Here is a 25,092-nt window from a genome sequence, read left to right on the forward strand (position 1 = left end):
TCACTAAGTCTAATTTAGCCCTGTTTCCACCCTGGGAATTTGGCCTAGCTTTGGATCTGGTCCAGAAGACCCGTTTGATGCTAAGGTCGGGGTGGTGATCTTGTCTTAGAACTCTCATATGTATCCCTAGTCTGCTGAAAAATGACTTCTTGAATCAGATGTTGTGGTAACCAGTCTCCCCAAAACTTTCTAAAATGTGAATAATCTTGCCCAGAGAGGATCTCCAAGATCTAGGTGTATTCTTATCTGCACCCACAACTCTGGTGCTGAGTTGGAATTAAAACAGGTTTTGGCAATGGTCATTTATAATGAAGTTTATCCTCTGCTATACAGGAGATATGTTCATATCAAGAATAGTTCCTCTTGTTGGATCTTACTAAACCTCATTAAAGTCTCCTCTCAATGATTTCACTACTGCAATTTCTAACATAGGACCATACCTTAAGGAAGGAAGTCCCACCAGTGTTTGTTGCATTTGAAATTCCTTTAAAAATGCTGGGTTAATACTTGCATCTCTGCTGATACTATTTTTTATGCGAATGAACTGATTAGGTTTATTCCTGCATTCTTTTAATAGGATGCGGAAAGCATTTGCATTGTATGTTAAGTAGCCCAGAGCAGAGGAACAAGCTGCACGAACCTAAATGAAGAAACAATTCTTTCTTAACCAGTGGGCTTTGTTCTTAAAATATCTTAGTGTTCTAATTAGCTACTTCATAGGAAAGTCTCTGTAAGGGAGGGAACAAGTGTAAGCAAATATGTATGCAAACAAGTGGCAATGTATAGATGGAACCTTAACTGCCATATTTTTACAGAGTTGTTCTCAATCTTCACTGCATTTTAGAACCACCTGGAGTGTTTAAAAAAAAAAAAAGCCCACCAACAGGGTAGAATCTGGGCGTGTGTGTGTGTGTGTGTGTGTGTGTGTGTGTGTGCGTGTGCCAGGTAATTCTAATGTGCCACCAAAGAAAGAATCTTTGAGTTTGAACTAAGGCAGTGGAGTGCAACCCTGACAATGCATTGGCATCACTCGTATATCTTTGACAATTATGCCTGGGTTCCATCCCTAGAAACTCTTACTTAATTATTTTGTTTACAGTTCTCAAAGGAGTAGGAGCAGACACTTTGGAGAATAGCTAAGTGGTACACATAGGAAAGCTGAACTCTTGGTAACAGAAATCTTAGAGAAAGCAACTCATTTATTTATTTATTACTTAAAAAAAATTTTTTTTTTTAAACATTCAGATGTTACAAAAGCAACTCACTTTTCCACTGGCATAAACAAAGAAAGAAGCACAAGTATCAGGCCACAGGACTCTAGAAAAAATAGTTCTTTGAAGAAAATACCCTCTGTCTATGACCCATAGGTTAGTCATATGATTAATTAAAGTATGCTCCTGGACAGTTGTAGGGAATATGATAGTAGCATAAAAAGTTTCATAGAATGAACATATTGGTCTTTATGTTGGCATCCGGTTGCTCTGTATGCTCACATGTCTTCTACATCTTGAACCCTGGACCTGTAGTTCAGCTGCTGGTAACTTGTTCGAAATGCAAATTCTAGGGCCCACCTCAAATGTGTTGGCTCAGAAACTCTAGGAATGGGGCCAAGCAATATAACAGGCCCTCCAAGTGATTCTGATATACCCTAAAGGTGCAGTAAAACTGCTTTAGACCTTAGTGGAAGAGAGTAGGAGAACACTCAGAGGCAAGCCACTGCTGTGACTAGCACGGCCTCTTTTCACACACCCTTACTTCTAACCCTGCTTGACATATAAGGAAAACTATCCTATGGATTCCATTTCCATTAATAACTTAAATCAGAGTCACCAGTTTTCGTTAGATACCTAGCAAAGACTTTAATTATAAATTTATTTGTCGTCAACGTACTTATAGATTGACTCTTAATTCCAGGATTAAGATGACCTATTTTGTAGGGTTTTGTTTTTGTTTTCTAAATCAGAAACTAATTTGAAAAGGTAGTTCTTTTTAAATCTTTAATTACAGTTGTTTTATACTGCTTTTGTGATTAAAATCCTAGTTTTAAGTCAGGGTTAAAACAAATATATATTTTTATAGGAATTAAAATTGTGGATGGCAGATATGTATGACTAATTAGTATTAGAAAAGTCATGTAATTTTGAGTTAGTAACAAGAACTATATTACGTATATAACACAGTCATGTAATTTTGAGTTAGTAATAAGAACTATATAACAGTTAATCAGTGGAAAAATTAGTCCACAGAAAGAGAGGTAAAATACATTTTTAGCATATTTAATTTTAGAATTAGTTTTTGCTTGTTTTTACCTCTTCTGTTCCTGAGTACAAATGATAGCAGAGCCGTTGGATTGTTCCTAATGTGGTAAATGCTTCTGGGATACCAGCTCTAGAATGAGCCAGGCTTGCTATTAAATTCCCTATAAATTAAACAAGAAAAATGCTTGTTATTTAACTGATATAAACTTATAATACTTTCATTAATTGCACATAGCACTGAAAAAGGTTTGTGTCACAAGACATCTCTGTCAATGAAGCAGCACTGAGAAAAAGCATGCATATGTAAATATAGAATAAACTCCCCCAAATTACAGTTTGGTTTTCTGTCATAAATAGTATAAGTTAAATAGGTTTATGTAAGGGTGGAAAAATTTCAAAATTAGAGGTTTCCCTTCTCCCATATCTTCAGAATATATTTTGTTTTGAAGTTTTTAGGGTTTTAAAAATAACTATGAACATAATGATTTAATTATCATAAGAAAATTTAGGCCAGGCGTGGTGGCTCACGCCTGTAATCCCAGCCCTTTGGGAGGCTGAGGTGGGCAGATCACGTGAGTTCGGGAGTTCGAGACCAGCCTGACCAACATGGAGAAACCCCATCTCTATTAAAAATACAAAAATTAGCCGGGTGTGGTGTACATGCCTGTAATCCCAGCTACTCGGGAGGCTGAGGCAGGAGAATCACTTGTACCTGGGAGGCAGAGGTTGCGGTGAGCAGAGATCATGCCATTGTACTCCAGCCTAGGCAACAAGAGTGAAACTCTGTCTCAAAAAAAAAAAAATTAATATGTCCTTTTTGCAGTTGAAATGGCTTTGAGTTAAGCCTTATTAATACTTTAAAATCAAGCAATGTATTGCATATTGAGGTTTGAAATCACTGAAGTTTTTACCATAAAAAAAGTTTTCAGATTTAAAATAATAAAGTATCCCAATAATTAAATGTGCAGCTAGCAACTGAATATTTTATTTATATTTGTTTGAAGATAAAAATGTATTTTCATATTTGTGTGTGAAGTATTTGGATACTTGATTGAGATATGACGTGAGTTTTTGTTCTCCTTATATTTTTGTCTGGCCTCTATTATAAGCCAAGAAATTCCTTGTGTTTATTGCCTCAGAATGGGGAAAATTGGGTTGTATCTTCTAAAGCAAAAATTGTCTAAAGGTAAGCTCTATTTAAAGTTAAAAAGACCCTTTAAAGATGGGAAGTTAGAAATGGAAACACACCAAGGGAGCAGCTAAGAAAGAGAATTAAGGTTTATAGTTCTCAAAGGAGTAGGAGGAACTCTGAGAATAGCTAAGTGGTATACATAGGAAAACTGAATTCTTGGTAACAGAAATCACAGTTTCCTAAAAACTTCTGTGCCTTTGGAGCCTCTTCTGGGAACCATGTCAACTTGACACCAAGCACATCAGCTATTTTACAGTATACCTGAAGCCTGAATATCAGGCTTTGCCTGAGATACCCTGGACATGCATATGACTGGTTGTGGAGTGCAGAGAAAGTCCATTAATTTCTGAGATTCATTTCTCCTCATCCTGGAGAAATTAATTTAATATTTGAAAGCTAATGTAATATGGCATTTATTTCCTATAAGAGTTTGTGGAGGCCAGGTGCAGTGGCTCATACCTGTAATCCCAGCACTTTGGGAGGCCGAGGCGGGCGGATCATGAGGTCAAGAGATCGAGACCATGAAACCCATCTCTACTACAAATACAAAAATTAGCTGGCCTTGGTGGTGCACGCCTGTAGTCCCAGCTACTCGGGAGGCTGGGGCAGGAGAATCACTTGAATCTGGGAGGTGGAAGTTACAGTGAGCCAAGATTGCACCACTGCACTCCAGCCTGACAACAGAGCGAGACTCCGTCTCAAAAAAACAAAACATTGTGGAGTGTAAACCCACTACAGTTGTTTTTCAGAGTCACAGAATTACTATAACATTGAATTAATAATGTTACTTAGATTAAAACATATTTAATAACTTCTTTAAACTTTTTTTCTAGCTAGTTTCCATCAGAAAGTTTTCATTGCTTCATTTTTCCTTCCTTGCCATGCAAATAAACTTCATAAAAATAGAATTCTATGACATCAAGTGAAGTTTCCTTTAGTGATCCATTTTAATTAAAAAACAAATACTTATTTGTTTATATTGGTAGTAGTCACTGCATGTCACTCATTCTGACCCTGCCTTATGTTACTTTAAGAGTGGTATAACAAGTCAATTAAATATTACTGATGACCTATTTGTGACTTGTTGGGTTAGGTCTGCCGTAGATGCAGTTACACAATAGCATTAAATGTGTTGAGAACGCTATGGGACCATCTTGCTTTGCTTTATTGCACAGCGATGTAAAGAACTTCTCAGTATTAGCAAAATGTGCACAACTGGACAAAAGGAAACCAGACAGAGGTACATCTGTGTAAATCTGCCACCACTATTATAAATCAGTTTTTTGATTTTGCTGTTGGTAGTTCATAGTTGAATTCACACTTATATCCTGGAAAAAAAGTTAAAGGTTTGAAAAAGTAATTAGGAAAGCAAACAGTCTGTGCTCAGAGTTACTCAGCTTCTATTTGGGGTACAGAGTAGACATCCATTGTTTCGTGTAGACTTGCTGTGGAGTTCCATGTAGATAAACATAAGTTCATTCTTTAAACTTGTGGCAGAGTATCAGGCGTATTATTTTATTATTATTCAGAGTACCATAAACTGTTTTTGGAAATAGTTTTATGTGGCTAAAATTAACTTCTAGTCATTTCTTACCTGTCAAGACAATAGTAGAAGTCTGAACTGAATACAGACTATCAACTAAAATAGTAACACCTCTTGCAGACAAAGTAATATGGTCCACATCTCTAATGACTTTAGCCAATACAACAATCTGAAAACAGAAAAGAAGCAGAGAATCTGTAAACATTTTCTACTCAGCTTCTCTAATTACACGTTTGTAATTTTTTATTTTTTTAATTCTTTTGATACTTCTTAGAAGGGTAAAGGGAGTGTTTAGAGGATTCAATAGAAGCAGCATGTGGTGGTGGGGAGAGTTAAGAGTATTTGTCCCTGTCTGGTCATAGCAGTGATCATAGCGGGTACTATTATTCTTCCTACAATGTTTGCAACTTTTGCACTCTTTCAATATGGGTTCATAGAAAACACTTCTCTTAAAGGACACAGGATAGAAAATGAGGAGAGAGAATAAAACTTCACAGATACATACAGTTGTTACTAGGTTGAAGGATCAGTGTGATCAACTAAAGATTTGCAGTTAGAAAACCTGTCTTGGATGCTAACAGGTTTTTCTACCTGTTTCCTTTTAATATGGGGGTGATGAAAATAGTACTACCTGATTGTCAACCTTACAGGCTTGTTATAAACATCAGATGAGGTATAAAGGCATCAGTAAGTGTCTTGTAACTTGTAAAATTCTATATTAATGAAGAAATCCTCAAGATAATAGAGTTTTTATGAGGTAGAAGGGGCTTATGTGCAAAATACTAAATTTTTACAAATAAGTAAACATTTTTCTGGGTCTCCAAATCATTGTAATTTTCAAGTTTTCACAAAATGACATATTTATTAATTTGAGGTGTTAATTAATCTCAATTTTATACCTGAAATGCTGCCATTGCCTTCTCAGTTTCAACTGTTGATTCAAGAAAAGGTTCAAAAATAGATATGGTCATTATTCCACTTTCCAATATTAAGTATTGTTGAAAGCGATTATTGAAGGCAAAAAGTGTTAATGCATAGCCTGCTCTTAAGCAAATATCCTAAAAATAGGAGAAACATGCATTATAATGAACTTCATTTATCATGTTACTCAACATAATAGACTTTGAATTCTTGCTTATTAAAATATATTGCATTCTTATCCCTGGGAGTAAAATATGACATTACTAGGGAAAAGAGATAACAGAGTTACTCCAGAATGTTATAACTTTCAACATTTCAAAGTAGAGTTGATAAATCAAAACTTCCCTTGTATAGCATGTTATCTATTGCATTCCGTACATTGTTGGGCATTCCATATCATCTCTTAAATTCATTCATAAAATTCCATTGTACTATATTTTAAGGAAGAATAGGAGAAAAATAATGTATTCTGAAGAATCACATTTTAACATTCTGAGGCTAGGCAAATAGCAAAACCTAGTTTCTTCTGTAGAATTAGTCTGCTTGCCAGCGATATATAAGTATGGTAGACCTTCCAGAAAGATTCAAAAGATAAAATCTTATTACTAAATCTTATTTTAATATTAAAATAATTTAATATATTATATTATTATGTTATTTGAACAATGTAGGACACACAGAAAGAACTCATTAATCTTAGTGAATTTTCTTTTCTTTTCTTTTTTTTTTTTTTTTTTGAGACAAAGTCTCCCTCTGTCACCCAGGCTAGAGTGCAGTGGCGTGATCTTGGCTCACTGCAATTTCCACCTCCCAGGCTCAAGCAGTGCTCCCACTTCAGCCTTCCAGGTAGCTAAGACCAAAGGTGTGTGCCACCACACCTGGCTAATTTTCTGTATTTTTTTATAGAGACAGGGTTTTGCTGTGTTGCCCAGTCTGGTATTGAACTCCTGAGCTCAAGGTGTCTGCTCGCCTTGGCCTCCCAAAGTGCTGGGATTACAGACATGAACCACCACACCCAGCCCTGAATTTTCTTCTGCCATTATTAATCATAATATTAAAATGCTGCATGTACACACTGAAATATTTATAGATAAAATTATATGATGCTTGAAATTTGCATCAAAAATAATTTAGTAGAAGTAAGTGGATGTATAGATGAAATAAGACTGGCCATGAGATGATGACTGCTGAAGCTAGGTGGGAACATTTAGGTTCATTATGCTACCCGGTCATTTTATATATATTTGAAATTTTCCATAATAAAAATCACATACACAAAAATCCCAGTCACCTAGCAATAGGCAAAAAGAAAAGTATTAGGTACAGTCAAAGGCTTGAGAAACTAGGTCTCAGTCATAGTCAAAGGATGGATTAACAGACAGCAGAACAGAACCTAGAGCCAAGTAGGAAAGAGTGGCAATGGGAAATGAACCAAAGGGGCATGCTTTGTGTATCAAGGTCAGATAGAGTGAAGTGAAATATGCTAAGACTTGACCAATTTCCATTTCTTTTCCATGTAGGGTTCGCTCCTGCAGTATCACTGTGGAAGTCTACAATAAATAGTTTAGATTATAAAGTGGCTATTAATGTTTCAAAACGAATCCCATAGTTGCCAGCTAGTATAAGATACAGGACAAGAACCAAGTTGGCTATTCCCAGTTCAGAGGGCTAAAAATTAATCCTTGAGGAAAGACATATTTTTCCATACTTTTTTCCCCCAATGTCAACTGTCTTAAACTCTTTACGTCATATATATTTTCATTTACCTATCTACCAGGGTGGTTATACCCACTGGTTACTTATTTTCACTTTATACCCACTGATTTATGAATGGGAAAAGAGTACCTATTAATTATGCTCACTAACATCTCTTCAAAAGTATATTCATAATTAATTAGCCCACATATTTGAGTTAGTTAAAAAGATAGAATAATAGTAACTACATTAATGTGACTAATTTTATGTGGCTTGTGAAAATCAATCTCAATGGTCCATTTCATATGTTATTCTAGTTTGGTAGCATGAAAATAGTTAAATTCTAATTTTAAAACAACACATAACCTATTGCATCTCTAGGTAGACAATATCAGTGTGGCTAGGAGTTACAAGAACCTGGGTTCCTGACTTAATTTTTATTACATTCCTGTCATTATCCATAAGATAGCTATTCATTCAGTGACATATTTAGTTGCTGAACATCCCTCCCTCCCCTTTAACTTCTACAACACGTCTGTGTAATCTGAAGTCTCCCACTATAGGTTTAACGAAGGACCACAGTTGTTTAGTACTCTAAAGCCCTAAGAGCAGTAATTGCCTCGGCAGGATAGGTAGTTTGAGGCAAAATATAGTACAAGAAACCCTAGAGGACTTTTAACTTGCCTTGTGATGATTGTTAGAATTAAAAACTTCAGCCAAGTCCAGATAAATCCTTTGGTTTATACTTAAACCTTCTAGTTCTCTAAGATTCCCTACCATTTGTAAAACTGATGCACAATAACGTATCTATTATAAGCCAAATGCAGGGTCCAGAGAGTGAGGCAAGTGGTAACAAACTGGGAGGGAAGGCAGAACACTTGAGAGTGGAATGTGTAATAAAAGGGAGAAGGGTGCACATGAGGAGTAAGGTAATGGGAGTAAAATCTAGAAGGAACAGAGCAGAGGGGCAAAAGGTGACTTAGAGAGTCATTCATTCATTTAGTGTCCTCACCCTATTAGTTTCCATATATATATATTCTTTTTTTTTGAGACAGAGTCTAGCTCTGTTGCCCAGGCTGGAGTGCAGTGGTGCAATCTCGGTTCACTGCAACCTCCACATCCCGGGTTCAAGTGATTCTCCTGCCTCAGCCTCCCAAGTGGCTGGGACTACAGGCATGTGCCACCACGCCTGGCTAATTTTTGTCTCTTTAGTAGAGATGGGATTTCACCACATTGGCAAGGCTGGTTTCGAACTCCTGATCTCAAGTGATCTGCCCACCTCGACCTCCCAAAGTATTTCCCATATTTTTATAGCAGCACTTCTCTTTTTGTGTACCACAACAGAGTAAAATTTTATAATAATAATTTAAAAAAAAGACTTCATTCCCACCTACCTCCTGACCCTCCTTGATCCCTCTAAAATCTTACGGAACTGAGAGAAACATCATTGGCAATTTTCTTCCTGGTTTTGAAATGCCCTGTAGAAAATAGCTCTCATTTCATTAGGGTAGTGCTATTGAAAGTGTGGCCCGTGGACCACTGACAGTCCACAAAATCATTAACAGTGGGATAACAAAACTGAGAATAAACATTGAAAAGAAACAAATCTTCTTTATAGTTGACTACCAACTAATAAATGCAGAAGGAAGAAGGGAATTTTTTAAATTGCCCTTAGGCAAATGTTACATTTATTATTGTTGCATCAATGGATGCTAAGATTGGTGAGCAAAAGTATGATGCAAAACAAAATATTTGCATAATCTCAAAGTGTCTCACCTTAAGATACTTATTAACTACAAAAGGAAAAACAGTGAGTGAAGAAATATGGCAGACCCCATTTTAACCAAGTAATCAAAGTTAACATTACCCGTAAGATACATCAACATTATATACCTCATGGTATGATGTACTAGGAAGGTGAGTAAAGCAGACCACATCACTTCTGTGAAATTCTTGCCAAAAGGTGTAACTTCAATTTAATTAGGGGAAAACATCACGGTCAAATTGAGGGATATTCTATAAAATAACTGGCCTGGATTCATCAAAAATGTCAAAATCATGAAAAACAAAGAAGGGCTGAGCTTCACAAACTGGAGGCTAAAGAGACAAGACATTTAGATGCAATGTGAGACCCTGGATTAGATTCTGGAACAAAAAGTAGACACTGAAAAAAATAAAAATAATTTTTTAAATTAAAAAAATATAAAAACAAAACCAAAAAAAGGACATTGCCGAGAAAACTGGCAACATTTAAATAAAGTCTGCAAATTAGTTAATAGTATTGTATCAATGTTAATGTTCTAGTTGACATCTGGGAAAACTAAATGAAGGATATACCAGAATACTGGTTTTACAAATTTTTGGAAAGTCTAAGATTATTTCAAAATTTTTTAAGTTAAAAAAATTATCCTTCCATAATAGATTGCTGGGGAAAAGCTATTTCTTCATCACAAATAGTTTGAGAAGCACCACTTTAGCGTATTGGATAAGTGAATGACTGAGGGCTGAAAGGGCATAAAATTATTTTACGGATTTGATTTGAGACATAAGAGATTTGTTTATTGACTCATCACCAAACATTAAAATTACTGCATTTCAACGATGAAATGGGATGACTCAGAAAGATATGGAGCTGTATTATTACATCATTACAAACTAATGACCTACAAAGAGATCTTTTTACATGTCTTTTCTTAAATAATACATTGAATATTGCCATGAAGAAGACTTGATGATAATTTGAGGATGTGGTATAAAAACAATTTTTTTCAAAATGAGCCTCAATATTTTGTAAAGGTATTACCTTTTCTGTTGAGTGAAGAAGATAAAGGACATCAGCATACTCAAATCCTTCATTTTCGTGTAAGTCTTTCTGTAACACATCATTCCCTAGGACAATGCATGCCAAGGAAAATGCCACTTCAACCTAAACATGTGGTTTTCAAAAATTACTTTTCAATTATGCTTTATGAAATTACACATTTCATTGTGCAGGCATTTATATAGAATACATTGTGGAAAGACACTATAAAATCTGCTAAAATATAATCCATTGATTCCAGTTCTTACTAGTGAAAGAACTGCACTTACAACTCCCTCATAATTTTTAATAGCTGAGAAAATATCCTTTCTGTGTTCAGGGACCAACCACAGAGCTCCATTTGAGGGCACTGGAGAAGGGAACAAGGGCCAGCAGAGCATGTAAGGAGGTATTATCCTAAGTGCATAGTTGTATCCCTTCCATATTTAAAAAAAAAGTTCTTTTAATTTTTTGACGTGGATTAAAAAGCTATTTTGAACTGCTTGTTAACTACTGACCATTGAGTTGTAAGGCTTTAATGCAGTACCTTTTTTGTTTGTTTTTTTTTGTTTTTTAGATGAAGTCTTTCTCTGTCGCCCAGGCTGCAGTACAATGGCATGATCTCAGTTCACTGCAACTTCCACCTCCTGGGTTCAAGCAATTCTCCTGCCCCAGCCTCCCGAGTAGCTGGGATTACAGGCACGCACTACCATACCCAGCTAATCTTTTGTATCTTTAGTAGAGATAGGGCTTTACCATGTTGGCCAAGCTGGTCTCAAACTCCTGACTTCATGATCTACCCACCTCATGGCCTCCTAAAGTGCTGGGATTACAGGTGTGAGCCAAAGCACCCAGCCTGCAGCACTTATTAATTTAAACAAAGCTTTGGAGAGTACTAAGGAATAGTACTACTATTTTTTCCTCCTCTAGTTCTGGAACCATTTAATGTATATTCTGAAGCCCATTAGGAAGATGAACCTTGCATATTATTGGGACTCTGTAGATAAGTTTTAAAGTGCTATACTGTGCATTTCTATGAAAAACATCATGAATTTGAAAAGTATGATTATTGAATTATTGTGAAATGTTTTGTCCATTATAGAATCTTTTGAGAAAAAGTATTGAAATGTGTTTATGTTCTATTTAAACAAGTTTCAAAACTCATTGAAAATATGTACTGAAATATAGATGGATACATTTTTTATGATAACACACACATTTGTTAAAAGAATGCACCAGATGTGGTGGTTCATGCCTGTAATCCCATCACTTTGGAGGCCAAGGTGGAGGATCTCTTGAGCCCAGGAGTTCAAGAACAGCCTGGGCAAAATGGTGAAACTCCATCTCCAACAAAAATACAAAAAATTAACCAGGCACGGTGGCGCACTCCTTTAGTCACAGCTACTCAGGAGGCTGAGGTGAGAGGATCACTGTAGACTGGGAGGCAGAGGCTACAGTGAGCCAAGATTGCACTACTGCACTCTAGCCTGACTGACAGTGAGAGACCTCATCTCAATTAAAAAAATAAATAAATAAATAAACAAAGATTAAAAAAATAAACAGCCTGGGTGCAGTGGCTCACACCTGTAATCCCATCATCTTGGAGGCCAAGGTGGAGGATCTCTTGAGCCCGGGAATTCGAGAACAGCCTGGGCAAAATGGTGAAACTTCGTCTCCAACAAAAATTTAAAAAATTAACCAGGCATGGTGGTGTACTCCTTTAGTCACAGCTACTCAGGAGGCTGAGGTGGGAGGATCACTGCAGACTGGGAGGCCGAGGCTGCAGTGAGCCAAGATTGCACTACTGCACTCTAGCCTGATTGACAGTGAGAGACCCCATCTCAATTATAAATAAATAAATAAATAAAGATTAAAAAAAGAGACAGCCTGGGTGCAGTGGCTCACACCTATAATCCCAGCACTTTGGGAGGCCGAGGCGGGCAGATCACTTGAGATCAGGAATTCAAGACCAGCCTGGCCAACATGGTGAAACCCCATCTCTACAAAAATACAAAAATTAGCCAAGCGTTGTGGTGCACACCTATAATCCCAGCTACTCAGGAGACTGAGGCAGGAGAATCACTTGAACCTGGGAGGTTGCAGTGAGCTGAGATGGTGCCACTGTACTACAACCTGGGCAACAGAGCGAGATTCTGTCTCAAAAAAAAAAAAGAAAGAAAAGGAAAAGAAAGAAAGAAAGAAACAGTGCTATTTACTGAGATATTTCTATGTTATTTCTATTTTCTCATCTCCAGTAGCATGCATATCAAATTTTGAAAATAAAATTTTTTTTGCTGTTACAATTTCTTGCCTGGCCATCTATAGATGTCCCAAATTTCTAAAGCCTGGGTAAAAGTATTTGAATAGATATAAATGTCATTTTATTAAAGGCATTTTGGTAGAAGTAAATGGAAGACTGAATGACTCTTCAACAACTCACAAAAATTCTTTGTAATGTCCAGTCTTGAGAAAACTATTACCTCCAGCCAACAGAGGCTGCTTGGCAGAAGGCAGGGCTGGTTTGAAGTGTAGTACTGACAAGATTCACTAATATTTGAGAAATATTCCCATATAAGTCACACATTTCCATTATCCCCGCCCAGTTTTAGCAACTGATGTCTGGGGAGGTAGAAAAGAACTTTTGTGAATAAATAATCAAATATCTAAGGAAAAAAACTTACTTGAAGAGTAAAAACATAAGATTTTCTTGTCATATTTGGAGAAACCCTATTTTAACAAAATTTACTAGTATCTTATGGTTTGAAGCAAGCTTTTTGTTTAAAACTTCTAGGATTTTGTTTATTTTTATTTTGGCTTATTTCTCCAAGAAAAATAGGATTTAGTTTAAAAGATTAAATATTTTTGTTTATGAACTTGAATAAAGACACAAACTTTTCTTAAAATTATATTTCTGTTAATGTTTACCATATCAGAAAACAATGTAAACCTTTATATATACCTTAATGTTAGGAGAAGGGTGATTTCTTAGTAGTTGGATAAGTACTGGAAAGGCATTTTCATCTACAACAAACTGTTGACTGACAGGATTGCTTGTATGGGCTACACCTGTAAGAGTCCACACCAATGAGGTAATATTTTTTTCCATCTTATAAATGGTAAAGTCAAACATAGCTTGATATTTTTTGGTTGACAAAGTGTTCTAAGGTGATACAGTTAGTAAATTACAAAAGGGTATGCTATATTGACACTATTTTAATAGTCCTGAATTAATTTTTTAAAAGACAAAGTGAATAAACACGGAGAGCTTATTAGAATTGTGAATGGCTTCCTAAAAGTCACAAAACAAAGGAAATTAGAAATGTTATACTATCAAGGAATAATAATAGCTATCATTTATTGAAGAAATACTATGTGTGATGTACTTAAGTTCATAGTAATATTGTTTTCTATAAAAAGTTTACTTCTACAAAAATGACTAGAGTAAATCACCAAGTTAAAATTTCTAGGTTTCTTAAATTATACACGCTAACAAGATAATCTTACTATGTCTCTTTATAACATACTACTTTAAATTGCGGGTCTAATCTCACCAGAGAAACTCAACTCTCTCTCTCTTTTTTTTTCCCCAATCCTTGCAATTTCCTGTTGAGAAACTCATTTCTTTCTAGTGAACGTGGACAAAGAATTTTAATTCTGTTCTTTTGCCAATATTAAATGTCACAATAAATACACAGTGTGTTTATATAAATGGGTTAACTCTAAATAAATGGGTTAAATATAAGATTGAGCCTCTCAGTGAACAATGAAGAGAAGTCACCAACATATTGTATCTAGGGAAGTCTGAAGGAAAAAAGAACACCTTTGTCCTCACAAGCCCCCCCACCCCCACCACACACACACACACACACACACACACAGAGCTGATGTGGACAGCTTTGAAATGAACTAAGGAGAAGAAATTTGATAATGTGTGTGTGTGTGTGTGTATATCAGGCAACCTTGCATATATATTATCATTTACTAGAACTTTAGAAATAACTATGTCAGAGTCTCTGGCCAAAAAAAGAAACATCTTCTCTGGCTGATTATCTTGGAATTGTGAAGGAGTTTCTGCAAGAAACTTTTGGAAAGCAAAGAGAAAAAAAATGTGAGAATCAATTCCTATTATATGTCATTCAGCTGGACTAATTTTGAGGAAATTCAGTGATCTAGAAATAAAGATTTTTCCTCTTGTTTGCAAGAAGCAGTCTACAGTCAGCATCCTGCATTCATCAAGGTCAGCAAGAACCCAAATTTTAACTTTTGGAGGGTCACAACTGACAGTTCCACATTTTCTCAGGAACCCCAAAATGTCGATTCCTTTGCAATGAATTCGATGTTATATAAACAAATGATCATTACAGAGACATTCAAGAATGTACCCCAGGATTAGAAACTCTTCTATATCTTCAAAAACATATAGTTCTTGAGATTCAAAAGAACTATTTTTCTCTTAAACTTAAAAAAGAGATTGCTTTCAGTCAAAATAGCCAAGGCTTATTGTCCTAATTTTCCTCTCTAGCCATTGTTCAAGAGCAAGACTGATATAAAATTCTTAATTACACCACTTGTACTGACCAAGTTCTTACACAAATTTAAAAAGTTGTAATAGTCTTTTATACATTAAATACCATTTAGGGCTCAAACAGTGGGGATATAGAGGAAGAGAGATTAACTTCCATTTCTCTGCCCAACCTGTTCTTGTTCTTACAGATATTTAAGAAATTGAGAATAAGTATACAAACCAATACAAATGGATCCCACTGCTCTGATGACACTGAGAAGTGTGCCTTCAGCAATCGTACTAATTCTTAGTAAGCGAACCAATGGTGCAATTCCATTCCCTTCACATATTTGATTTTGATGCATCCTGCTGTCCTTACTTAGAGCTATGACAGCTTCACCTCCTGATAAAGAAAAGCAAGATACATGTATGATACTCCAGTGCCCTGTTCTACATTACACAGAGGACACTGTGGTTCACACTTGTAATCCCAGCTACTTGGGAGGCTGAGGCAGGAGGATCACTTGAGCCCAGGGGTTTGAGGCTGCAGTGAGCTATAATTGTGCCACTGAGGCCGGGCGTGGTGGCTCAAGCCTGTAATCCCAGCACTTTGGGAGGCCGAGACGGGCAGATCACGAGGTCAGGAGATCGAGACCAGCCTGGCTAACACGGTGAAATCCCGTCTCTACTAAAAAAATACAAAAAACTAGCCGGGCGAGGTGGCGGGCGCCTGTAATCCCAGCAACTCGGGAGGCTGAGGCAGGAGAATGGCGTAGACCCAGGAGGCGGAGCTTGCAGTGAGCTGCGATCCAGCCACTGCACTCCAGCCTGGGTGACAGAGCGAGACTCCGTCTCAAAAAAAAAAAAAAAAAAATATTGTGCCACTGCACCCCAGGCTGTGCAACAGAGCAGGATCCTGTCTCTAAAAAATAAAAATAAAATAAGGAAAAATAACTTACCAACATACTGCATTTTAGCTGATGGTGACAAAAGCATATTAATTATAAAGCTGTATCCAATCTGTTCTGCCATATATTTTTGTTGTTTTAGTGTTTGTCCTGCCAAGGCCCAAAGTGCAATGGCTCCTTGTTCCTTAACATCTATTTGAAATGCCTATTTTAAAAAATATTTCATTAATTCAGTGAATATTTATTGAACACTTTAGGGATGTGTATTTTATAAAATGTTTATTCTAGAATTGGTTTAGTTTTTCTATTCACTTAACAATTCAAAATAGAATACATCATCTAAGAAAAATGACCAGGAATCATAAAATTCCTACCTTTAGGAGTTTTAAAAGATATTTAGTTAACGATTTTTCCAGAAATGCTTTCTGTATAAGAGGGTTGTGACTTGCAAGTGATTCCACAGCCATTGCACCTTTCATTTGGACACTAATTTGTTTCCCTTTAAAAAGAGCCACCAGAGAAGGAATCGCTCCCTCCATAGCTATAGCATCCTGAATTTCCTTATTGTCACGCCCAACCTCAGCAATTGCAGCAGAAGATACAGCCTTCAACACATCTTTAAATGAATTTAAGAACAAGTTAAATAAACCTTATGAAAAATAAGAATATCAAAGTGCAGCATATCATTAGTTTCCCATATTATAAAATCAAATTTATAAAAAAGCTTAGAGAAAATAAAGAAAAGTAGAAATAAATAAAACTGGGTAGATTTACCATCTAAACACAATCAATCATTTGTCATAATCTCATGTACTATTTCTTATGAAGACAGATTTAGATAGTTATAGATGTATTTGATATAGTTGTATTTTAAAACAATAACCTGCATTTTTACTTACAATTAAAACATTCCTTCCCCACCACCCTTTTTGAGACAAGGTTTGGCTCAATCACCCAGGCTGGAGTCCAGTGGTGTGTGTGATCTCAGCTCACTACAACCTCCTCCATCCTCCCACCTCAGCCTCCTGAGTAGCTGGGACTACAGGTGTGCACCACCATGCCCGGCTAACTTTTGTGTTTTTTGTAGAGGAATTACTGGAATAACTCAGTACATCTCAGTAAACTGCTTATCAAAAATGATAACAGCATCTTAGCCTTCCATAATCAAGAGTTCAAAAGTATCAGTGTTACTGTGTTTGAGTATGGGTGTTATCACTAAAAATAAATACATCAACTTTGCTCAAATTTGATAGATAAAAATGCTGCCTCAACTTGTTTTGTACTTTTGGTATTGGTGAGTCTAAACATTTTCCTATATTTTAACAAGTTGCATTTTTTTAACATATAGAAAAGTTGTAAGAATAAGTCAGAGAATTCCTGTATACCTTTACCTGGATTTATAAATTTTTAATATATTGCCATATTGGTTTTTCTATCCATTTATCTATATAATCTGCTTTTCTAAATTTGAGAGTATGTTGCATACATACATCATGGCCTTTTATCTCTTTAATATTCTAGTGTGTATTTACTAAAAACAAGCCTATCCTTTTATGTAACTACAAGGCAATTAGTAGATGCAATACTTTAATCATATTGTGTTGACCACCCTAGTAATGTCCTTTATCACATTTACTTTCTTCCAGTACAGGATCCAGACCAGGACCATGTATTGCACTTAATTATGTCTCTTTAGTGTTGTATTATCTGGAACCTTTTCTCAGGGGTTTTTTGGTCTTTTATGACATAGACATTTTTAATGAATATAGGTCATTTAGTTTAGAGAATTTTCCTCAATTTGGGTTTCTTTGATGTTTCCTCATGACTCAAGATATGCACCTCCATTGAGAATATTTTTAAAGTGACATTATGGCTTGGGTGCAGTGGTGCATGCCTGTAATCCCAGCTACACAGGAGGCTAAGGTGGGAGGACTGCTTGAACCCAGGGGTTCAAGATCAGCCCGGGCAGCATAGCAACCTCATTTCAAAAACAAGTGACATTATGTTATAGGGATATCTTCTGTGGAGTTATATAATGTCCATCTATTCCTCGATGGTGATGTTAATTTTGATCATCCAGTTTCTCTAGTATATAGTTGCTATTTTCCCTCTTGCAACTAATAAGGAGCAAAACACTTGTAAATATCAAAATTTGCCTCCAAGATTTAGCAACCATTTATAATTTTTGCCTGAACCAATCTTTACTATGCTGTTTGCAAAATACTAATTTTCTAAATCTACCACTCCTTCACATTTGTCAGTTGACATTCTGCTATAGGGAAGAGCCCTACCTTATTCTCTATTTATTTGTTTCCTTGTTTATCCAATTTTCATCAGGATGAGGGCACAGGCTCCTATTTTATTCAATGAGTTATAACCCATTAATTTTATTTTATTTTATTTTATTTATTTATTTTTGAGAAAAGGTCTCACTCTGTCACCCAGGCTAGAATTCAGTGACACGAACTCAGCTCACTGCAACCTCTGCCTCCCAGGCTCAAGCAATCCTCCCACCTCAGCCTCCCAAGTAGTTGGGAATACAGGCATGTGCCACCACGCCCAGCTCATTTTTGCATTTCTAGTAGAGATGAGGTTTTGCCATGTTGCCCAGGCTGGTGTTGAACTCATGAGCTCAAGCTATCTGCCCGTCTTGGCCCCGCAAAGTGCTGGGATTATAGGCATGAGCCACTGTGCCTGGTGTATTTTCTTATTTATGTTGTTACTCAAATTGTCTAAGATTTGGCCAGTGGGAGCCCCTTCAGGTTGTCCTTGTGTCCTATAGATATGCCTCCTTTTTTTAAAAAAAAAAAAAAAAAAGGATTTTATTACTTTGTCACCATATGATGATGTTCCTGACTCACCATATACCTTCTCTGCCCCTGCCCTGGAATCAACTATTTCTCCAAGAAGCTCTGGTTCCTTTTAATGAGGGATGATATTTAGAAACCAAGATTTGGGTGCTTGGTATGCTCACTGCTACTGGAATATCATTGCTTCTGGATCATATGTATATGTGTATGTGTATATGTATGTGTGTGTGTATAAATCCAAATATGTATACATATATATGTATATGTGTATACACACACACTCATACATACACACATACATTTCCGATTCCAATCCAACCCCACAGGGTTCTTTATTGCTTTCCTACATTCTGCACATTTCTTTGCACAGTAAGAACCCAATAATATCAACACATTTATTCATTTCTTCAGTCCTACAGTACTTATCATGTGAGTTCAGAATTGTTCTACCCATATCACTATGACATACAAGCTCACTAAAAAGAACTCAAAATCTGTGTGTAGTTTGTTTTGTGTTTACCCTTAGAAAGAGGGTATATAATGGACTGGGTTTAAAATTATTTGTGTTCATTTTTTCTTTTTAAATCTAGTTATATCATTTGTTTATTTCTTTCAGTTTTCATTTCCCCCAGCCTGTACATTTAATTTTTTATTGTGTAGAATATCAATATATTTCCAAAAGCAAAACTAGATAGAAAAGTGTTTGTGCATTCATGTAGCTACCAATATCCTTTAGATGCTCTATAATCCAGCATTTGTTTTTTCATATACTATCAAGGTTAATTATCTCTCTATTAAGGCCTTATTGTTCATACCAACTTCTACACCCACTTTATATCAATTTATGTCAAACACATTAACTATTTTTATTGTTATGAGCATTTTCTTCATTTAATCATCTAATCATTTATTTAGTGCATATTTATTGAATAGCTATATGCTAGACACTGTCCCAGGTACTAGGGAAACAATGGTGAACCAACAAAACAAGGTCCTTGACCTTGTGGAACAAAAGAAAAGGCCAGAGTAAAGAACAAAGCAGTAAGTTAAATATTACTTGAGAGTAATATCAGAGAAAAAGGGAGTGACAGGAAGTCATTTCCTTTTGAAGTAGGAAAGTAAAAAGGGCTTATAGGCCATGCTGGAAATGCGGATCATGTTCTAGGTGACAGTCACTGAGTACTTTAAAGAAGAAGATATGATCAACTTTACATTTTAGTTAGATCACTCAAGTAACACTTGGAATGTTAACCCTGAAAGATTAATAAAATTAAGAGAGTATGGGGGAAACCATTCTTTCCCTTACCCAATATTCCTGCATCAGTACAAAAAGTAGAAATTCCTCCACTCATAGCCAACTCAGAAATATTAAAAATAAAAGTTTACCCCTTACTCATTCTTCCCCATGAGAAAAATAGTGAGTTACATAATTTTTTTAGTTTGAAGAATGAGTCATTGCAAATGCATGGTTTAGGTTCTTTTTGGCACTTTTTGTTGTTTTCTCAAAGCAAGCTTTCCAACAATAAGGCTGAAGTTTTGATCTCTATTTGATTCCTGTCTATTTCTCATTTGGACCCAAATTCTGAAAGGAATGGAAGTATCTTTACTAAGCTATTCAGTAATCCAAAGTAGCTCTAAAGCTCAGGGAAGACGTCAGCGATGTGGATAAAGAACTGGGAAGAACAGATTGTAAACCTAGTAGAGTTCCTTTGGAGTGAATAAGAGTTAAAGAAGGGTACGCTGGGTGAAAGCAGCAGCATGACAAGAATGGAAGCTTAAGGAACTCCAACTTTAAGAGTTGCGTAAAGGAGGACTAATGGTGAAGGCAGACTTTATCTACAACTTTTGGGGTCATAATTCCAAAGTTTTCAGATTTTAGAATGTTAGGAGTATATAACACTACATATTGTATAACATCACAAAGGGTCTGGAGAAAATCAATTTCTGCAGAAATATGTGACTAATCATTTCAAGAAAAAAATGAGGTGATCTTTTAAGTTTTTCTCAGTTTGAAACTGAAAAAGCATTCTGTATGCTTTTGTTACATATTTGAGTTTCTGTGGTGGTGTCATATAAACTTTTGTTATTAACACAGAACAGAAAAGTTGGGTGCCATATGAAATCAGAAGCATTGTAGGAATGAAAGCATGTATACATGAATACATGTATATAAGAATGTGAATATAAGCAACTAAATGGGTGAAGGAAAGGCCTAAAACAAACCAAATTTAGCAAGGGTAGGCTTGCTCTGGACATAGAGACTCAGACTAAGGAGATGTTAACAGATCCATCTTTTCAAGAAACTATATGTAAATCTACTTTGGGACCATTTTAATACATGAAATCTTAGAGTAGCTCACATGGTAAAGAAGACACTGGAATTAATAATATGCCTTTTTGATCTCCTATACCTTAACAACCCAGCTAACATCCAAGAGGACTATTTGCTAAAGCACTAAAGTTATATAGGGGGGCTTACCTAAAAAGAAAAAAATAATTAAAATTTATTTTAAATTATCTTCATTGGAGTGAGGAGATAATGTAGATTATGGTGTAGGAAAAAATACTTTTATTTCAATAATGTATTTCATACCATAGTTTTCTTTCATGAATGAACTCATTTGTTATTTATTCAAATTGCTGCTACAATTTGTACTTTGTTACAGCATCTGGGATTGAGAAAAGGAAAATAGGAAGAGAAGATCTAGTCCCTATATTTAAATTTTAATTAGTTAGATAAAACACAAACAAAAAAAGAGATAAAGAATGACTATAAATGAGTAAAAATTATAGGTTTAAAATATACATAAAAGCTGACCCTCTTTAATGTTATTCTTTTTTCCTTTTTTTTTTTTGAGATGGATTCTCACTCTGTTGCCCAGGCTGGAGTGCAGTGGTGCAATCTCAACTCACTGCAACCTCCGCCTCCTGAATTCAAGCAATTCTCCTGCCTCAGCCTCCTGAGTAGCTGGGATTACAGGCATGCACCACCATGCCCAGCTAATTTTTGTATTTTAGTAGAGATGGGGTTTCACCATGTTGGCCAGGCTGGTCTTGAACTCGTGACCTCAGTGATCTGCCTCAGCCTCCCAAAATGCTGGGATCATAGGTGTGAGCCACCGCACCTGACCTCTAATGCTATTCTTAAAGGATAAAGTAAAGCATAGTAAGCAATGGAAGAACACTTGAACAGAGAGATCATAAGGAATTTGTTATGAAAGGAGAGGGCTTTCAAATGATGTCACCACGTGATAGAGGTTCTTAGAAGATGACACTTGCTTAAATTTGAAGTTTTAAAGTAAAGGAAAGATCACTTCTACATTCCCCTTATTCTTAAATCTTAACTTACATTTAACCAATGTATTTATTTTGTATTTATTCCTGGTTAACTGGAAGAGGAAGCCAAATGATATATTGAGCAGGAAGAAAAAGGGCAAGTTCTTCTCAATTTTCTCTTCCCCCACATTTGGGGGAAACCATATACTTGGAGCTTACACTGTTACATCTGCTGACTGGAATGAGATTATTCTTACAGAACCCAGGAGACCATTTGCAGTAGCTGCAGAAACTGCCTCATGGCTTTTGATTTTCTTGGTACTGAGATGTACTTTAGAACTGATAATTGGCCTAATACTTCCCGATAACCTTGAATTTTGACATCAAATATCTAACAAATCTGAAGCCCTTGTTGTCACTTGCAAAATAGCTACCCATGATCAATATGTGTACTATTCACCCAAGGTAGCATATACTCTCCTAGTCATATTGTATGTATTTTTAAAATCATCCATGCCAGTATTTCCATTGTAAACATGTATAATTAAACTTTTTAAAAGAATATGCCTTTGACAGTCAATTATTTTTATAAGCCCAGCAGTTTAAATTTAACTGTTTTCTGCTGGGCATGGTGGCTCACACCTGTAATCCCAGCACTTTGGGAGGCTGTGTCGGGCAGATCACAAGGTCAGGAGTTTGAGACCAGCCTGGCCAACTGGTGAAACTCTGTTTCTACTAAAAATACAAAAATTAGCCGGGCGTGGTGATGCCTGCCTGTAATCAGGAGGCTGGGACAGAAGAATTGCTTGAACCCGGGAGGCAGATGTTGCAGTGAGCTGAGATCACACCACTGCACTCCAGCCTGGGCAACAGAGCAAGACTCCATCTTGAGAAAAATAAAATAAAATAAAATAAAATAAAAATAAATAAACTTAACTGTTATCTATATAGTTTAGCAGTTAGGAAAAATAAATTTGTGTTTTAGATATTAAGGTTATATTACACATGTTTAGATCTATTCAAAGACAGATTCAAGACATCTATTCATATAGGACAAGTCAAACCCCATGTTTGCTTCACTTAATATATCTGGTCATTATAAAATAATACAGAGATAGAAGCTCACCTGAATCAGAACTCAGAAATCTGATAAGATACGGGAGGCCTTTATGTTCTCTGACAGCTCTTTGGTTGTTTTCATTTCCTATACATAATACCCGTATACAGTTCATTACATTTACTAGCACATTTTCTATGTTTAAGTTCAATAGATTTATCAGACTTGGGATTCCATTCTAAAAATAAACAAAAACAATTACATTTGAATTAGTTTAAGATAAATGTAATCTTTATTTAGAAATACAAGTTGGCTGGACGTGGTGGCTCACACCTGTAATCCCAGCACTTTGGGAGGCCAAGGCAGGTGGATCACGAGGTCAAGAGATCAAGACCATCCTGGCCAGCATGGTGAAACCCAGTCTCTACTAAAAATACAAAAATTAGCCGGGCGTGGTGGTGCATGCCTGTAGTTCCAGCTACTTGAGAGGCTGAGGCAGGAGAATAGCTTGAACCTGGGAGGCGGAGGTTGCAGTGAGCCAAGATTGTACTATTGCACCCTAGCCTGGTGACAGAGAAGACTGTCTAAAAAAGAAGAAAGAAAGAAGAAAGAAAGAAGAAAGAAAGAAAGAAAGAAGGGAGGGAGGGAGGGAGGGAGGGAGGGAGGGAGGGAGGAGGGAGGGAGGGAGGGAAGGAAGGAAGGAAGGAGGAAGGAAGGAAGGAAGGAAGAAGGAAGGAAGGGAGGGAAACACAAGTCTGTAATCTTTCTTGCTGTAAATAACTATTTAGGAGAGAATGAGTGCCACAAACAAATGTGTCTATTGGTAAGAAACATTATGTGACAGTTAATATAGCTATCTAAGTGAAGTAAATAAGATTGATTGAATATATTGCCCCATTAGGAAATATTTGCCATTGTAGACACTGCACTGGTAATTGGTAAACAGCAAGAAGCAATCGACATATACTAACTTAAGAAAATACTCCCTCATCTACTTCTGGACTGTACTCAAATGCCAACTTTTCAGTGGAGCATTTTTCATCAGGCACGCCCTCTCTCTCCCTCTTCCCTGCTGTATTCTTCCCTGAGAGTTTTGTCATTGAATAGCAACATGGGTTTCTATTTTTGTAACTTCTATATGAGGGAGTTATTGTCAGTCAAAAATAATGGTCTATGAAAAAAACTTACATATTTGGCAATAACATCCTTGTTTTCACATTGAGCAATATCATATAGAATGACAGCACAGCGAGACTGTACTTCAGGCTCATCACAAACCAGTAGGTTGATTAGAGATGGAATGCCTCCCGCTTCTACCAAAGCATGCACTGCTCTTTTGTGGGTTGAGATATTACTCAATAACCCAACAGTTTTGCACTGCAGTTTTATTTTGGAACTTTTTAATAGATTGATTAAGGCAGGAATGGTGCCTGTAATGAAAAGAGCAAAAAAAAAAAAAAAGCATGAATTATTGGTAACCATTTAAGTCAATTTATCATGGCAATATTTAAATAATATTTATGGGCATTATAATATAAATAATTATGAAATAATTGTATAAAATATTTATAAAATTATCATTTGAAACTATATGAAGAAACTTTCCATCTTGTCTTTGGTATGGGCAGCTCTCATTGTTCATACATTTGATTTTCACAGAGAGTGATCATGCATTTTATATTAGTAACCTTAAGCCACCATTGAAACACTGAATTCTGGCTTAAGATTATTGATAAATTCTTTGTGCTACAACATGGTACAGTTCAGTTTTGGTTATTGCATCAACTTTGTATGGCACTGCTTATGCAATTATTTGAGCATTTTATTATATTTTATCCTTATTTTATACCAGCATGTGAAAAACAAAAAGTGCTGAATCTAGTAAAATGCAACATTAGTCTCATTAATTACAATTGGCTCAAAGATAGAAATCATTGGGCATAGTGAAAATAGAAAATCTGGCTTCAGTTTGATGACTGTTATACTTACATCAATTCAATGTTAAGCAGAAAGCACCTTATAAGACACACACAAAATGACAGAAAATATAATAGATATAATAAAGACTTTATTTATTTAGCTACCTGAAATGAAACTTCCCTCGCCACTTCTTTAAGTCTATAGCTCA

The 25,092-nt window shown here is 36.0% G+C and overlaps 1 protein-coding gene across 1 annotated transcript in view; it reads right to left on the reverse strand.

Moving 5' to 3' along the window:
• The window catches only part of ANKAR (ankyrin and armadillo repeat containing), a 72,825-nt gene that overhangs the window by 2,686 nt on the left and 45,047 nt on the right, over nt 1–25,092 (reverse strand). The window contains exons 11-21 of the mRNA XM_033230883.1: nt 24,153–24,394; nt 23,034–23,202; nt 16,196–16,437; nt 15,873–16,026; nt 15,155–15,316; nt 13,369–13,475; nt 10,413–10,535; nt 5,893–6,051; nt 5,045–5,162; nt 2,310–2,419; nt 441–640 (exon numbers count right to left, since the gene is read on the reverse strand). Coding sequence (XP_033086774.1) covers nt 441–640; nt 2,310–2,419; nt 5,045–5,162; nt 5,893–6,051; nt 10,413–10,535; nt 13,369–13,475; nt 15,155–15,316; nt 15,873–16,026; nt 16,196–16,437; nt 23,034–23,202; nt 24,153–24,394 — 1,786 coding nt within the window. The remainder of the gene's footprint in view (nt 1–440; nt 641–2,309; nt 2,420–5,044; nt 5,163–5,892; nt 6,052–10,412; nt 10,536–13,368; nt 13,476–15,154; nt 15,317–15,872; nt 16,027–16,195; nt 16,438–23,033; nt 23,203–24,152; nt 24,395–25,092) is intronic.

Source organism: Trachypithecus francoisi, unplaced genomic scaffold, assembly GCF_009764315.1.
Source record: "Trachypithecus francoisi isolate TF-2019V2 unplaced genomic scaffold, Tfra_2.0 Lachesis_group13, whole genome shotgun sequence".
Lineage (NCBI taxonomy): Eukaryota > Metazoa > Chordata > Mammalia > Primates > Cercopithecidae > Trachypithecus > Trachypithecus francoisi.